The sequence below is a fragment of the Halichondria panicea genome, chromosome 1 (assembly GCF_963675165.1).
Source record: "Halichondria panicea chromosome 1, odHalPani1.1, whole genome shotgun sequence".
Lineage (NCBI taxonomy): Eukaryota > Metazoa > Porifera > Demospongiae > Suberitida > Halichondriidae > Halichondria > Halichondria panicea.
The window spans coordinates 12,449,611-12,464,774 of NC_087377.1; the positions used below are offsets into that span (position 1 = coordinate 12,449,611).

Sequence of the window (15,164 nt, forward strand, 5' to 3'; positions counted from 1 at the left end):
GGGTACAAAATTAGTAAAACTGCCTCAATTTACATCACACAACACATTCACAACCCTTGGATCCACCACATTTATACCACATGCACATGTACAAAGTACCTTATCAAACACATCTTTGTACATGATCAGTACACCTAATCTACATAACATCAACATACCTTTATCCCATACCCCACTACACCCTCAATCACATAGCATATCCACACATATCACACACCCTCACTCTTCTCCCACAGCTCTCCCGGCTTGTGATAGTGTGAGTCCATACATCCTCCCCTCCTCATTTTGGGGGCCAATGAACCACACCGGTACATCTGCTGGTCTGGGTTGTCATGAATACGATGCACCACGCCAAATACAGCCGGTCCATGATCAATATCAGAGGAGCTGAGGAATGGGGAGGAAGAACAGTAATTGAATTGCTTCTAATCCCAAAACGTATACTGCATGACTATAATTATACACATACTCAAAATCACCAGCCTCAGGAGTTCCTTTGCCATGCAGTTGATCCTATCTTACATAGTCTGCCAGCTCCTCTAGGTTAATTAATTGGTCTTCCAGAGTAATTAACTCTTCATCATCCATTAATAGTCAATCAAGCAAGCAAGCAACTGCAATGAGACAAAACAGAGGATAAAGATCCACTACACAATAAACATCAAGTGAGACAGGGATTTAGCTCTGATAAAGGGTCATGCAATCTATAACCATTATTTGATGGACATAAATGATAAAGGGTCATGCAATGTACATAACATTACTGGTTGGCTGGTCTCTGGGAGGAACTCCCTCATAACCACGGAGGCTGACATACACAAAAAAATGGTAGTGGGCTCATGTAAAGTGTATCTAGAAAGTGAAAGCACTAAGAGAATGCAGTGATGTCATTGTAATGATGTAATAAAACGTCTCATGTTTCACATGGAGACTAGGTATCACTGGTCAACTATGGACATGGTTCAAACACACTAATATATCGACAACACTTCATGGCAATTGGTAGAAGAGCTTCCTCCCCTCTACGAGTTTTGCATGTATCTGGCGTTCCTCAAGTTAAGGAAGCATCTTGGGGCCTATATATGCTTTTCTTAGTCTATATCAATGATCTACCAGAAAAATTAACTTTGAAACTTGTGCAGATGATGCCAAACTAGTTGCCCCCAATAACGTCTTGCAGTGATCATACAATTATACTATTTTCGTTTATCTATGGTCCGTCCAACGAAGGGAAACCAAGTTTATCCTAGGAGGCTACACCAGAACAACAGACTACAAAACTCGCCTCACTAAACTCAATATGCTCCATGGTTTGAGCTCCAAGACATTAGTGAAGTGTCTTAAATATACCCGCCAGATAATGTAGAGCTGAGTACACATCTATGTACTCACCTCCAATCTAGCTCGTAGCTGGTCAAGACCAATTGCTCCTCTCCGAGATGATCAGTCAGCTCCTTCCATGTTGAGCAACTCTTCATCCATTGGTAAATCACTCCCATTAAGCATCCAGCATTGTCATTGCAACACGTATCTTCAATCTATAGTGGTCCAGGAGAAAATGAGATTAAAGTGGGTAGTATGATTAAATTAACTAATAACGTATTTATTACTAGCACTTATACTTTGCAAGTATAAAACTTAAGGTGTGACAAAACAATGGTTAATCACATCAGCACAATGTAACAGGATTGCAAAATAAAACCACAGCCAGCTAGGTTCATAATACAGTCAAAGGTTTCTTACTGGGTATGTGTAGTGTAAATTGTTTTCGCGTTAGAATAATGAGCACGTCTTTTCTCCACATACAAAAACAAACAAGTAACAATCTTGACAACATCAACAAATATATAGTAAATTATCAGTACAGGCACTAATCATGTGCAGTGCTGTTAGTCAGGAGACTCTATGATGAGGAATTGGTCAGTTTAGAGGATACACCACTCTTTGACCAGCCAAGTCCATGAGCTACTGAAGGCACACGTAATGAAACCACTCAAAGTAGGCAATGAAATAGCAAATCTAAGATCCACTCACCACTTTTGGTACAGACTTTAAGAGTGGACAAGTAATAACAAAAAACAGATGGTAAAGATCTGCTAGAGACGATAAACATTAACAATGACGACGCATGTCCAGCCTCCTCTGTATTTCAGTGAAGCACTGGTGTCTAAGAAATTTCAAACCATACACTAGCTAGCTATCAATCACTAAAGCAACTGGAGAGCTACTTTCATATCTTGCCTCAATTTACACATTCACAAGCTGTACTCAACACTTAGACACTTGGATCCTTGTGTATACCACATGCACATCTACAAAAGTAAGTGACCCCTTATCACACACATGATCAGTACACCTAATCTACAACATCAACATACCTTTATCCCATACCCCACTACACCCTCAATCACATAGCATATCCACACACACCACACACCCTCATCTAGTAGAGCCTTGCAGTTCTCTTCTCACTCTTGCAGCTACCAATAGCTAGCGTTCTAGTGCAGAGCTAACTACTTAGTAGAGTGGCAACACTCCATGGACAAGTTTTGCTACACACTCTTCTGAAAAGGCTGCAATGGCATTCCAAGCAAAAGTAGGCATAACTCGAGAACGAAGCATTATATTGCAATCCACTAATTAAAATCCAAGTAAACATGACTAGAAGCCTATAGAAACTCATACTTACAGTTCATTGATCCTTGAGCAGCTATATAGCAGTCTACACACACAAACACACTACCATATACCTCGCTTGCACATGCGCACCGATGCATAATTATTATACTCCGCCTCAATTTACATGACACAACACATTCACAAGCTGTACTCAACAATTGGACACTGTGTTACCCATATCAAACACATCTTTGTACATGATCAGTACACCTAATCTACACAACATCAACATACCTTTATCCCATACCCCACTACACCCTCAATCACATAGCATACCCACACATATCACACACCCTCACCCCTCACTCTTCTCCCACGGCTCTCCTGGCTTGTGATGGTGTGAGTCCATACATCCTCCCCTCAGGATCAATACCAGAGGATCTAAGGAAGGAGCAGTAGAATATACTTCATCTGATTTGCTTCTTACGACGCAACATCAAAGAATATTACACAATCTTTCAAACAACTGTTCAGGTAGTAACATGGTCAAAAGAGCTTTAAGTGCTCAATGTACAACAATATTGATTGCTAAGCAGCAGCTCACAAGGTTAGAGAAAGAGATAGAGAAACTTTGAGTGCTGTCAGGAGTGCATGAATATTCATGCACTCCTAGACTGGTACAGTGCAACAACCAAAGAGAGTAGAACTTTTGATTTTTTACGTTTTTGTGAATATCTTCTAAACTAAATGTGATTGGAACAATTTGAGTGCAGGTACTGAAAGTTCAACTCTTGGCGCTTCCATTGGACCACCACCTGTTACATCATAATACATCATCACTCCAAGATGGCTGCTGCAATATGTGTACATTGAAAATATGTTAGGCATGAAACTATCTTATATGTTTGAGTTAAGATCTGAAATTTGTTATGCAAGTACTTCATTACCTTGCGCATCTTTTGAGCTCTTACAGAAGTGCAGGCTACTAGTAAGTTCTGAGATATACAAAGTTTTGTAAATTTCTCTTTGTATTATCACTAAATTAACATGGCAATTCTTCATAATTATATAATACTGATTATGCTCTCTCTCTTTTGCACTCTGTACTACTATAAATTATATGCATAAAGGCCGTTCTCAAATTGTAGCCTCCTCTGCCAGCAAAATGAGAGCCGCGACTCCTAATCAAGCATATACGGTATAGATAGAGTCAAGTGGCCATTATTTGATGTTACTTGTGCATCTATGGGTTCTATGTTGGCTTTAGAGGTATAAATGTGGGAATAATAAAATAATAATAGGTTTTAATTAACTAATTAGCATGCATAATAGGCTACCAACCCCTACCGATATGAGAATACACACCCTTGTATGTTAACAAGTGAACATGTACATACTTAAGACAATATTGACTTCGAAGCTGATTATAGGTAAAGAATGTTAACTAAATACATATAAAGTAAGCCGTCTTACAATCTGGACAAGGGTGTCCACATTTAAACATCACACATAATTACATTGCTTAAACTAGTGATTCTTACCACAGGCAAATATAGGTCAACAGCCATGAGCAGGTAATGTGTTCAAGGGAACTTAATGCACAATGCATTATTGCTTCTTAGACTACATTACATCATCTGTAATTGATCTGATTGGCTAAAAACAGTAGATTACATGGAAGCATAATCTACTGGAAGAACTTATTCTACAGGAAATGGGCGCATATTCTACAGGAAATGGACGCATATTCTACAGGAAATGGACGCATATTCTACAGGAAGTGACAATAATTTGCAGGAAGTTCTCAAAAGTTGAAATGAAATTTTTAGTGAAAGTGACAAGAAGATGACAAAAACATTATAAAAAACACAGAATGCAATAGTTTGTTCAGTCAATATCCATTCTTTCCATGTCCACTGTTGCTTTGTATTGCTTTTTCCAGTTGGGCATGGGCAAGGGGGCCAGGAAGCATCAAAAACACTTTAGCAGTTGCTTGACACTTTCTATTGAGGTTCCATGCCGGTCCAGTCTGCTCTATACCCCCTCCACTCCACCACAGTGCTTCATTCTTCTTGTAGTGTTGCAGAGTCAGTTCTAGCATAGTTCTATGTTCTTTTTACTTGTCTGTTCTTTCCAGTATCTTCAGGAAGCGTTTCACAAGCTTTACTAAGTTTTACTGTAGTTTTTCGTTGTTTTGAAGCCGTCTTCTTGTCTTTTTCTGTCAACTGGTGTCTCTCACAGCTCGTCCAGCTCGTCCAGCTCGCACAAATTCAATTTCTGTTGCTACGCACCAAACCTGGCTTTTTATAACCACGCCTCGCGCATGCGCAATGAAGTCCAAGTTAGATAGACCACACCCACTCGTAGAATATGCGTCTTAGTAACCGCCTTGGTTACGGTTAGATTCCCTCGGCTTTGCGCCTCGGGCTAACCGCAACCGCGGAGGTTACATAGACGCATATTCTACTCTTAGGTGTAGTCTATCCTATACATAGTGACGTGCATGGTAGTACCACTGACCAATCCAAGTGATGTACCAACTACTGTACAAACATATTCCTGTAATAACCATCCCAGAAAATGGACAAGAACTGTTACAAAGAATTAACATTTCAGTGCACTAGCCACATGCGTGTGTGAACATACAGTATCTATCTATGTACTATACCGGTAGTATGTGCACAAAATAATTAGCTGTTAGGGGTTATAATAGTACAAAGTATTATATAATCCAATAATGATGCATTAAGGGAACATTACAGTACGCCATGAAGCTACCCAAGCTGTTTAAAGTCCGAGTACAAATTTCCATTCAGATACACAAAGGATATTTATGATCTGATGATGTCAAGTTTTGCTATGGAAACACCAATCAGTGAGTAGCTCCTTGCTACAAGGATTCCTAGGTGAATTCCAGACACACCCAAACATTCAACAATAAATCCAGAGAACACTTCCTATAGAGCTATAATAAAACATATTCACCTCAATGACATGTGCGTGGTGGCGTATACCCGCTATATAGAGTACAACATGCAATCTTAGTCTTGATGATGCACTGCTTGCATGCCTTCATAGCTATACGAACACATTCCAAGCTCAATAATAAATTAGTCTAGCTAACCAAGAAATAATAATATTATGGGTACAGTATTATGGGTACAGGGTATTTTCCTAGGCCTACAGTTTGAGGTATTGTAACAGAACAGTTAATTGAGTAAGCTTATTAAAACACAGACTGTGACAGTCTCACAATGGGCGTATCGCTTAAAAAGGGCGTGGAGGTGCTGTAGAGACACTAGCTTCAGTAAATATAATTATGGCTGCAGACTATATTCCACAACCATACAATTGTAATAGTACACGTGCATGTACGTAATTACAGGGGGGCATGCTTTGTGAGAGAGTTTGTGCCAATCAACGCACGGTTTAGGACAGTGTCTTTGATTGTCCTGGGATGTCGTCTGTTATATGGCGGGAGATCGAGAGGGGAAGGGGCTCTGTTTTACTTGTGCACAGTATTTGTTTGGTTCATGTTCAACTCCACAGGGAAACGACCTGTGAGTGTGTGTGTGTGTGTGTGTGTGTGAAGAGGGGGTGAGTGTTGGGTCATAAAACACTGTACATGGTGATCCAAATCACTAAGCCCAAAATAATACTCCAAAAAAGATCGTACTATACCTGTTCAATCAATGTCTCTGGCAGCCTCACAGTCTCAGCCAGCTCCCTTCACTTGTGCTTCATTGACCTGATCTGCATCAAGACCTGGTAGGAGCTTTTCCACATCAGCCAGGCTGAGGCTGTGTGTGTGTGTGTGTGTGTGTGTGTGTGTGTGTGAAAGTGAAAGTGAAACCAAAACCAGTGAGTTGGACAAACATAAACTGGACAAACATATAGCACTCACTATAGTGCAAACTACAAACTAGAACACTGAAGTGCAAACCTTTGTGTTAATTTGAGGTTTAGTGAGTCTATACAGCCTCTAGGCCAACGTGCAGGTTTGAACTTTTTAGCTTCTTTCGCCTTCATTCGACAACAAAGTTTTAACATCAAAATCTGCCAAATTTAAACTACTACCTTGTTGTGTTGAGGCTATCCATGGTACAAATGCAGTGCTATCACATCCAGGTGAGTAGACTCAGAATACACATACAGACTGACAGACAGACAGACAGACAGACAGACTAACCGACTACTATAACCCGCGTCACGCCTCGGGTTAACAATCCTTTATTTAGATTCAGGGCAGCACTACAAGCCTCCTGTCACTAGAAGAAGCAATAAATGCTATGCACACTTTTAGTTAAGCCATGAATAATCCTACAGTCTCTATAGAGTGACTCCACATAACAAGGTACCAGTATGGCTCAATTACCCACAGCCTTAAAAGGTAATGGTAAAATCGGAAGACATACAGCTGACAGCTTATCAAAGAACACTTTGTGTTTTCCCACTGTCTCCTAATCAGCGGTTCAACATAACCAAATTGGTATTCTCACTAACTTCAGTAAACAGATAAAATATGACCTTGGTGAAAGAGCTAATTCTAATTATATTCAACTTAATCGGACAGCAAAAAAATGCAGTGCCACAATTCAAGCAATATACATACCATGTAATATTGTTGACTGCATATTCAGATAATCACGGTCGAGTTCCTTTGACAGTTGCTTGCTCTTCTACTGAGATGAGTATGATCGGCCAGTTTCCTCCAGGTTGGTCGTCCAGAGCAACTCTTCATCAAGCATCTAGCACTGAATGTCTATTGCAATATGAATCCTCAATCTAGAATATAATATACTTGCGAGCAGCGTAATTACTTTGCCAGTGGAAACAAAATGCAGTGCAAGCTTACAATGTTCTGAGCAGCTGTGATTACATCGTTAACTATCGTGAAAGTTAGATTGTGCAATTCCCTGGCAGTTATCCTACAAAGTGGTAAATTTAAAGCACAACTCTATTACACCGGTTGGACCCATGCAACTTCCTGTATAGCTCTGTTGTTGAATCACATGTCAATTTGCCGAAAATTTTGTGTATACAGTATACAATTATGAATATACACGACTGTACATAAGTCTACTATTTCCTAAGTATGCATGTGCATAACACTAACTCATCCTATATATACCGCGTACAGCGTGAATTTTTGCTGTTTTCGTGGGTTAGCAATCCTACACAAAAATTAATTCCATGAAAATTGTTTCTTTCATCTGCAAAGATTGAAGGCGTGGCCAGGGAGTGCTTCCGGTAAGCAGTAGGGGTGCGGCGATTATGCGAGCATAATTTTGGGAATAATAGGTAGCTTAGAGAATTAAGAATTATGCGGGAATAAACGGTAGGTGGGTACGTGGGAATAATTATGCCACGTGGCTAGCATTCTAAATGAAGCACAATTACCATTGTTATTGTACTCTGGCAGGACAAACTATGATACAGCTAGCTACTAGTATATATATGGAATCTGAAGAAAATCAAGAGATAGCACATCCAGTAATATCTCTAGTGCCTATCCCAACACAAGTTACACTGAAACCAGTTCTATTTCCAAGTAGATTGAGTTATATCGATACTGGCACTTCGTTCGGTGATCAGCAAGACAAGGCTCTTTAGGACTATGTAAAGACTTCACCCATGTTGCAATTTAATAAAATATGATTTTTATTGTGATTTTAATGAAGAATACTAAATTTAGTTTTTTGGGGCTCAAACACTGACAAAATTTCGCGCTATAATTATACGGTTGTCACAAAAAAGGTTATGTGTAGTGTTAAGGCTGTTCAAGTTCCAGTTCTCCCAGTTCAAGAGTTTTACTCCCCACACCAACAACAAACCGTGCAGAGTATTCTTCCATCTTGATAACAACATCATTTGAAGGAGGCGATGAAGAAATATCTGAATTACAAAGGTAACCAGGGTCTGCAAAGTAAGAAATGTAGTTGAATTTTTTGAGTTACTGACTCAAGACAAGCAGACTTACTGTATTTGGAAGAAATCTTCTTAGCCATAGCTCCAAAGAACTGCCTCGTCTGTACATGTACATCATTATCAGAAGACTCTGATATATTCTCCAAAGCTATGACAAGTTTGGCCACTGCACTGTTCTTGTTCTTCGGATGCTGATTAAAATGATATTCAACAAGATGCTTAAGATTTGCCTCTTCGTTTTGTTTTAAGTTGAGTTTTTTTTCAAGTCCAAGAAAATTTAAAAGAATTTTCCAATAGCACGACAGAGGAGTAAGAAGTAGCAGCAGATCGTCTTGAACTTCATCTGACTTAAGCTCTACATACGAGGAAGAAACAGCAAATCTTTTATTATAAGTGCAAGCACCAATTAATTATATGCCATTAATACATTAATACATGCAGTTCAAGTTTGTTCACGTTTATATCTCCTAATCCCATCGCAGCACAAGAATTCTGTACTATACAATGGTTCTGGTGTGGTACTCTAGTTTTGCATTGCTGTTAGATAATCCTCAGTACCTGTATACGTGCATATATTGATCTCTAGTCGCTATGTATGTACAGTATGGCTACAGCAGCATTAAATAGAAACTTAGGTAGTTGAACTATCAAGTAGCTAAGGTAGGTGAACTATCAAGTAGCTAAGGTGAACTACTATAGTAGCTCTCAGGGCCACCGTAATTCTGTGTTCAAATGACTGGTTTTTGAGCCCCAAGCAGTTGCAAACATCCAAAAAGGTCATAAAAGCAGTCTTTACTACGCAGAGCCAGGTCAATCAAATCCCCCAGTATGGCATGGGGCAAAAATGTCAGGTCAAATTCCCCCATACGTCCCGGGGGGGGGGGGGGGGGGGTAGTTGGGCAACACATTGATAGGTGCATTACTGCATGTTTTTGTGATGTCACTATGAAAATACTTGTGGTATGTATTTCCTGTATTGATACTGGAGGTCTTAGGGCAGCTGGGACATTATTTACAAATTCACTAAAATTCGATAAAATTAGTACCCGTTTATCGTAACATTATGTACTTACAATTAAATACTATACACTCACCTTTAGAATCCACACTAGAGCGAGACTGTAACTTTGTTGAGATTTCTAGGTCCTAGAATTATATATATATATGTATTATGTATAAATTATAGTGATTAATTATATATACATCGATCATTTTGAATTCCAAGCCATCTTATCCCAGCCAAATTATACCCACCCAAATGTATTAGCATGTACGGTTTAATGAAGAGTTACAATCACTCAATCACTCCAGATATAATGAAAGCACCGCAGGTGCTGATGCCTCGGTGGAGATGCTAAAGCTACATAACATAAAGCTACTATACACGTGATAAACAATTTAATTTTGCTGCATGCAAAAACTCACAGAGTGGGTAATGATCGACTATGATTGTTGTTAAAAAATGATCGATGCCAAAAGTTAAAGTCTAAAATTAATGGCTGCATTAGCAGAGCCTTGCAGCTCTCTTCTCACTCTTGCAGCTACCAATAGCTAGCGTTCTAGTGCAGAGCTAACTACTAAGTAGAGTAGCAACACTCGGTAAACAAGTTTGGCTACGTGCTCTTCTGAAAAGGCTGCAATGGCATTCCAAGTAAGCAAAACTAGGCATAACTTGAGAACGAAGCATTATTTTGCAAATCCACGAATTAAAATCCAAGTAAACATGACTAGAAGCCTATAGAAACTCTTACTTGCACTTGATTCATCCTTGAGCAGCTGTAGCAGTCTACATGCACACACACACAAACACACTACCATATACCTCGCTTGCGCATGCGCACCGAGGCATAATTATTATATATAGACTGTAATACCTTTTATACGCACTAGCTCTTACACAAATGCACATACCTCAGGACCAGCGTTTGAAGATTGAATTTCTCGGTTTTTCCTCGACCTTGGTCCATCTGAACAGTTATACGTACAACAATGACGATAAATTTATTATAAAATCTACTCTTTACCTTTAGGATTCGGTATAGATTGTTGTGATATAATAACATCAGTGCTACCAGCATCATCAACAACGTGTTGAGGCGTTGAGAAGCAGCTTTTAATATCATCATTGGTTTCCTCTTCTTCTGCTTCTTCTAAATAGTATGATATAATTATGGTGCGCACGACGCACACATATATACACACACATGCAGTCAGCTTTACCGTTAGAATCTGGATTGTCTGTCGGGATTTCTTTGTCCTAGAAACATTTATATGCATCATATAGACATACTTAAATTCCAAGCAATTTAGCATAGCCGAATAGTATAATAAATTTTTTCAAGCAGCAATATCATAAAGCTGACCCTATAGAGGTATAGTGACCATGCACACATGTACGTGCATATTCTGTTAGGGACATATTTTGAAAGTTGTGATCTCACTAGCTGTTTAGCACATAATTATGCTGGATGGTATTAAGTTGTTGGTTATTAATTTAAGGTTTGTAAATAACTTGCGTAGTTTTCCAAAAACACACGCGAAAAGTAATCTAAGGTATATAATTATGTGGAGAAACACCCAAGACTATAATTATACCACAATACATAATAGCTCTCACACAAATTTAAGTGACATAATTATGCAACATACCTCTAAAGAAGCTGAAGTCGTCACGCCTACAAGTATACCATAAAGCAGATTAATGTTACAGCAATGAAAATTATACACATCGCTCCTTACTTGTAGGTAGTTGCGTAGCAACTTCCACTCTGTCAGGCATATTGCTCTGTTCTGCCTTTTTCTTGCATATTTTAGCCAATATTAGTCCCACTACTAATGGTGGTATGAGCAACAAGAAATACAAGTTGCCTGGGGTATTCAGTTTAGTAGTATCATCGGCTGCATGAAGAAAATGGTTATATAATAAGGTTATATAAAGATCAACCACCATTTAGGGAACACATAATTCAGTTACACTCACAAATATTAGCTATACAGTCAGAAGTAAGCATCGGAACCCAGTGAGAAGACAAATGTGTGTGATTAGTCTCGATGTTAGTATCCAGCTGTAGTTTACAAAAAGGTCTCGAACATCCAGGACATATAAACCCATCAATGCACTTGGAGGTCACAGTTGAATTCGTAGCAACGTTTCTGCTATTCAGAAGTGGGTCACACTCATCCGAGAACACGGTAATATTGAAGCTAATCGGATCAGAAAATTCACTATAACACGTAAAAGAGCCAGCAAATACCATGGAAACAGGAAAAAAACAGGAAATTTCAGTACCGTAAACGCCTGGCTCAATATACAGAACATCGCTATGGCAGTGCTTATCAAAGCCATTCACACGGAGTACTTTGAAGCCAGATGAGTTAGAAAACTGGCAGGCAACCTTCACAGTAGATATCTCGTTGAGGAGGCGGCATGTGTGGCTGACTGTTCAGGATCAAGAGGATCACATTAATTTGCAGTTAATGTCACAAACAGAAATTGTATGTGCAGCTATATATAGCTAGATCATGCAGACACATTTACTTATAATTTAACTTATCTTTATAGCAATCTGACACACACGATATAGTAGTTAGTTACAAATCTACAGTTGAGACTTACATGATATCTCACTGTTGTTTGAACTACCACCACCCTCGCAGTACAGATCTCCTAAAACTGGAAGGGCCAGCCACGCTAAAAGCAGAAATTTCATTTTTCAGTCTGGCCAATATCTTTTGTTCTCGACTAAACAAAAGAGACAACTGTACGGTGGCCCTGAAGGTCACTCACAAGTTGTGTTCTCAACTTGGTGTTCTACAGTTGAGCTTCGCTAGTTGAGCTTCGCTCTCACCAGAGGGCCTGGTAAACACTGTTTGCGCGTGGGTGGATTCAATAGTAAATTTGTTAGTAAAACTCTTTGTAATTTATCAATTAACCTTTTGTACTATTTTTTTTTTTTTTTTTTTTAAAAAAAAAAAAAAAAAAAAAAAATAGTAAATTTGTTAGTAAAACTCTTTGTAATTTATCAATTAACCTTTTGTACTATGGTCACCCACGTGGTTGATTAAACTATTTAGAGAGAAATCGCCATCACAACTCTAGGCTCATACGAGGAGCACTGATCTTACTGAGATGGCATCAAACAAGTGTCTGGAAGCAAGTAGATTTGCCAGAGCCGGTCGGTACTGACAGAAAAACGCCTACCACTCTACCACAGTACAAAAGAAGACAAAATCTGACTTTTCAACACTGGAGAGAGCTTGAGCAAGAACAGAAGTAGAAGCCATCACAACAAAACTAGTCACTAGTCTAGGTCGTAAATGTTGTAAGTAGCTGTGTTATTTTATTAAAACTGCTGTGATTTGTGCAATGACATCATTGTAAAATATACAATATACTGACTAATTTACTAAGATATCTCGATCCGGCAACTGACGCATGCGCAGACAATGTATAGGTCTTTCTCAATTGAGAGCGGCCTGGAATCGAGGCTATAAACAGACTAAACAAGGAAGTTGTCTAGTCAGCAATCACATTGACTTCTAACTGTCAAGAAATAATTTGAGATGACAGTTCTTCTGATATGCTTTCTGGCTGGCTCCTCCAGCACTGGTAAGACTGACTAGATTCCTTATAAGCTTACATTGCTGCATGCTTTGTAAAGCCCAATATTCAGTGAGTGTGGAGAAACCATGTCCAATGGAAACAGTCACTTTCACTTGTATCCTTTCCTCCTTGAGTCTCAATGTACCACTAATGCAGCCAGATTGCAGTTGATAACACTACTTTAACATCTACTCTGTCTAGAACAGCAGAGAATGGAATCACTGTGTCCTGTATGGGGTTTGTGCCTGTAAGCACTATAGGGTCTTCAACAGTTCAATTGATTGGTGAGTTGCAATTAGTATCTTGTCTATTGTCTGTATATACACTAAGTTACATAGATCCACCAGGACCACCATCCACCATAAGACACTCCACTCCGAGTAGCTTAGCCAATGAAGTCAGTGTATCTGTACAATGGGACCCTCCTACTGAGACTGGTGGTAGAGATGACCTCACCTACACAGTGACCATCTCACCTCCGGCCCAGCTCTCTGCTACTGTCCTCACATCTACCTCTGTCACTGTGACTGCTCAATACAATGTGGACTACACTGTCAGTGTTGTGGCTACCAACTGTGCTGGGAGCAGTACAACTGTTGTGTACAACTTTAGGATTGGTGCGTCGACATCGTTTAAACAGCACATGCACTACACTGACTCCCTCTTGTGCAGGTGGCTGTCCTGTGTTGACTAACCCCCATAAATGGAGCATTTGGACCAACCACCAGCAGATTATCAGGATCCACGGTAACTATCCAGTGTGACGCTGGATATGTATCTGCTGTTACAATGGTGATATGTGAGGGTACACTGATGTGGAGTACACACCCTGAGGCTATTGAGTATACATCACTAACCACACCTACTCCCACAACTCGTGAGTTAAGTTCTTGATTGTAGGAATTAAATACAAAATATCTATGTTAATCATTACACAACTCCTCCAATAAACTGCACAGCTTCACTATCCCCACCACCACGGAATGGCACCATCACTATTCCCGGCACACAAGTTACCCTCCATTGTGACGATGAACTGTTCCCTGAGGGAATAATGGCTGCTACCTGTCTAGCTACAGGAAAGTGGGACGAGGAGATTGTCTGCAGAGGCAAGCGTATTCGAATACACTTGTAATCATGTTCTCTCTTGAACCACCTACAGCTGCTCCTTGTAATTGTGCCAGCCTATCTGATGGGAGTCGATTTGATGCAGCTGTCTCCATCAGCGTTGTTGTCACGGCAGTTGCGTTCACAATCATTGGATTGTTGATGGGACTCTTGATCATGTATTTGCTCATACATAAGAAGGCAGTGTACTCCCCAGCAGCTAAAGGACAAGCTAACGTAGGACCCACTCCACCAGCTGGTCCTGTTTATGAGGAGGTGTCACCCAAAGAGGAGATTGAACTGAATACTAACCAGGCATATGGACCAGTAGGAGTGTGAAACATGCGTTAATGTGCATGCTCATGACGATTTTAACAACTGTAAACAGCAACATCTGTTCATTAAAAGCCACTACATCTTTTGAAAAAGCTATATTAAACGAGTGGTGCGCTGTGCTATAATGCCTCTCGCCATGTTTAGCTTCGCTAAAAAAGTAGAGTGTTATAATAATAAGCAAACTAATACTTCTTCTTTATAATAGTTAGACAGTGTCTAAAATCATATAATACGATTGTATTAGTTTGCTTTGTATACTGTTATGTTATTACTATGCCTCGGTGAAGCAAGGTATACGGTAGTGTGCATGTGTGTGTGTGTGTCTTGTGTAGACTGCTACAGCTGCTTAAGGATAAATGGAGTGCAAGTAAGAGTCTATAGGCTTCTGGTAACATTTTCTTGGATTTTGATTCGTGGATTTTCGTTCTCAAGTTATGCCTGGTTTTGCTTACTGGGAATGCCATTGCAGCCTTTTCAGAAGAGTGCGTAGCAAAACTTGTCCGTGGAGTGTTGCTACTCTACTTAGTAGTTAGCTCTGCGCTAGAACGCTAGCTATTGGTAGCTGCAAGAG

The 15,164-nt window shown here is 39.6% G+C and overlaps 2 protein-coding genes across 8 annotated transcripts; one reads left to right on the forward strand and one right to left on the reverse strand.

Annotated features, from left to right (window-relative positions):
• Positions 1–8,256: 8,256 nt before the first annotated feature.
• Positions 8,257–12,445, reverse strand: LOC135348868 (uncharacterized). Of its 2 annotated transcripts, none has more exons than XM_064547242.1 (10): positions 12,164–12,445; positions 11,528–11,986; positions 11,287–11,445; positions 11,197–11,222; positions 10,768–10,804; positions 10,572–10,697; positions 10,459–10,514; positions 9,642–9,693; positions 8,600–8,902; positions 8,257–8,538 (listed from the first exon to the last, which is right to left on the reverse strand). In XM_064547242.1, exons 1-10 carry the CDS (start codon positions 12,255–12,257, stop codon positions 8,390–8,392), a joined length of 1,461 nt encoding a protein of 486 aa, XP_064403312.1. In that variant the 5' UTR covers positions 12,258–12,445; the 3' UTR covers positions 8,257–8,389. The 2 variants fall into 2 exon arrangements, with proteins under 2 accessions (XP_064403312.1, XP_064403321.1); XM_064547251.1 differs by lacking the exon at positions 12,164–12,445 and having other exon boundaries at positions 11,528–11,772; positions 11,837–11,971.
• A 603-nt stretch (positions 12,446–13,048) lies between these two features.
• LOC135349747 (titin-like) lies at positions 13,049–14,779 on the forward strand. 6 transcript variants are annotated; one of them, XM_064548386.1, is made up of 6 exons: positions 13,049–13,156; positions 13,209–13,434; positions 13,489–13,767; positions 13,823–14,027; positions 14,110–14,259; positions 14,313–14,779. In XM_064548386.1, the coding sequence occupies exons 4-6, from the start codon at positions 13,940–13,942 to the stop codon at positions 14,594–14,596; spliced, it is 522 nt and encodes a 173-aa protein (XP_064404456.1). In that variant the 5' UTR covers positions 13,049–13,156; positions 13,209–13,434; positions 13,489–13,767; positions 13,823–13,939; the 3' UTR covers positions 14,597–14,779. The 6 variants fall into 6 exon arrangements, with proteins under 6 accessions (XP_064404456.1, XP_064404441.1, XP_064404448.1 ...); XM_064548371.1 differs by having other exon boundaries at positions 13,352–13,434; XM_064548378.1 differs by having other exon boundaries at positions 13,357–13,434.
• Positions 14,780–15,164: the final 385 nt, after the last annotated feature.

Bases quoted from the DNA above. Each gene is read 5' to 3' on its own strand.
- LOC135348868 (XM_064547242.1), bottom strand. From the start codon at position 12,257: ATGAAATTTCTGCTTTTAGCGTGGCTGGCCCTTCCAGTTTTAGGAGAT. The intron at 11,446-11,527 runs GTGAGTGTAACT...TTCTTCATGCAG, and splicing joins TGACTGTATAGCTAATATTT to CCGATGATACTACTAAACTG. The intron at 9,694-10,458 runs GTATGTGCATTT...ATATAATTCTAG, and splicing joins CTTCAAACGCTGGTCCTGAG to GACCTAGAAATCTCAACAAA.
- LOC135349747 (XM_064548356.1), top strand. From the start codon at position 13,128: ATGCTTTCTGGCTGGCTCCTCCAGCACTG. The intron at 13,435-13,488 runs GTGAGTTGCAAT...TAAGTTACATAG, and splicing joins TTCAACAGTTCAATTGATTG to ATCCACCAGGACCACCATCC. The intron at 13,768-13,822 runs GTGCGTCGACAT...CCTCTTGTGCAG, and splicing joins TGTGTACAACTTTAGGATTG to GTGGCTGTCCTGTGTTGACT.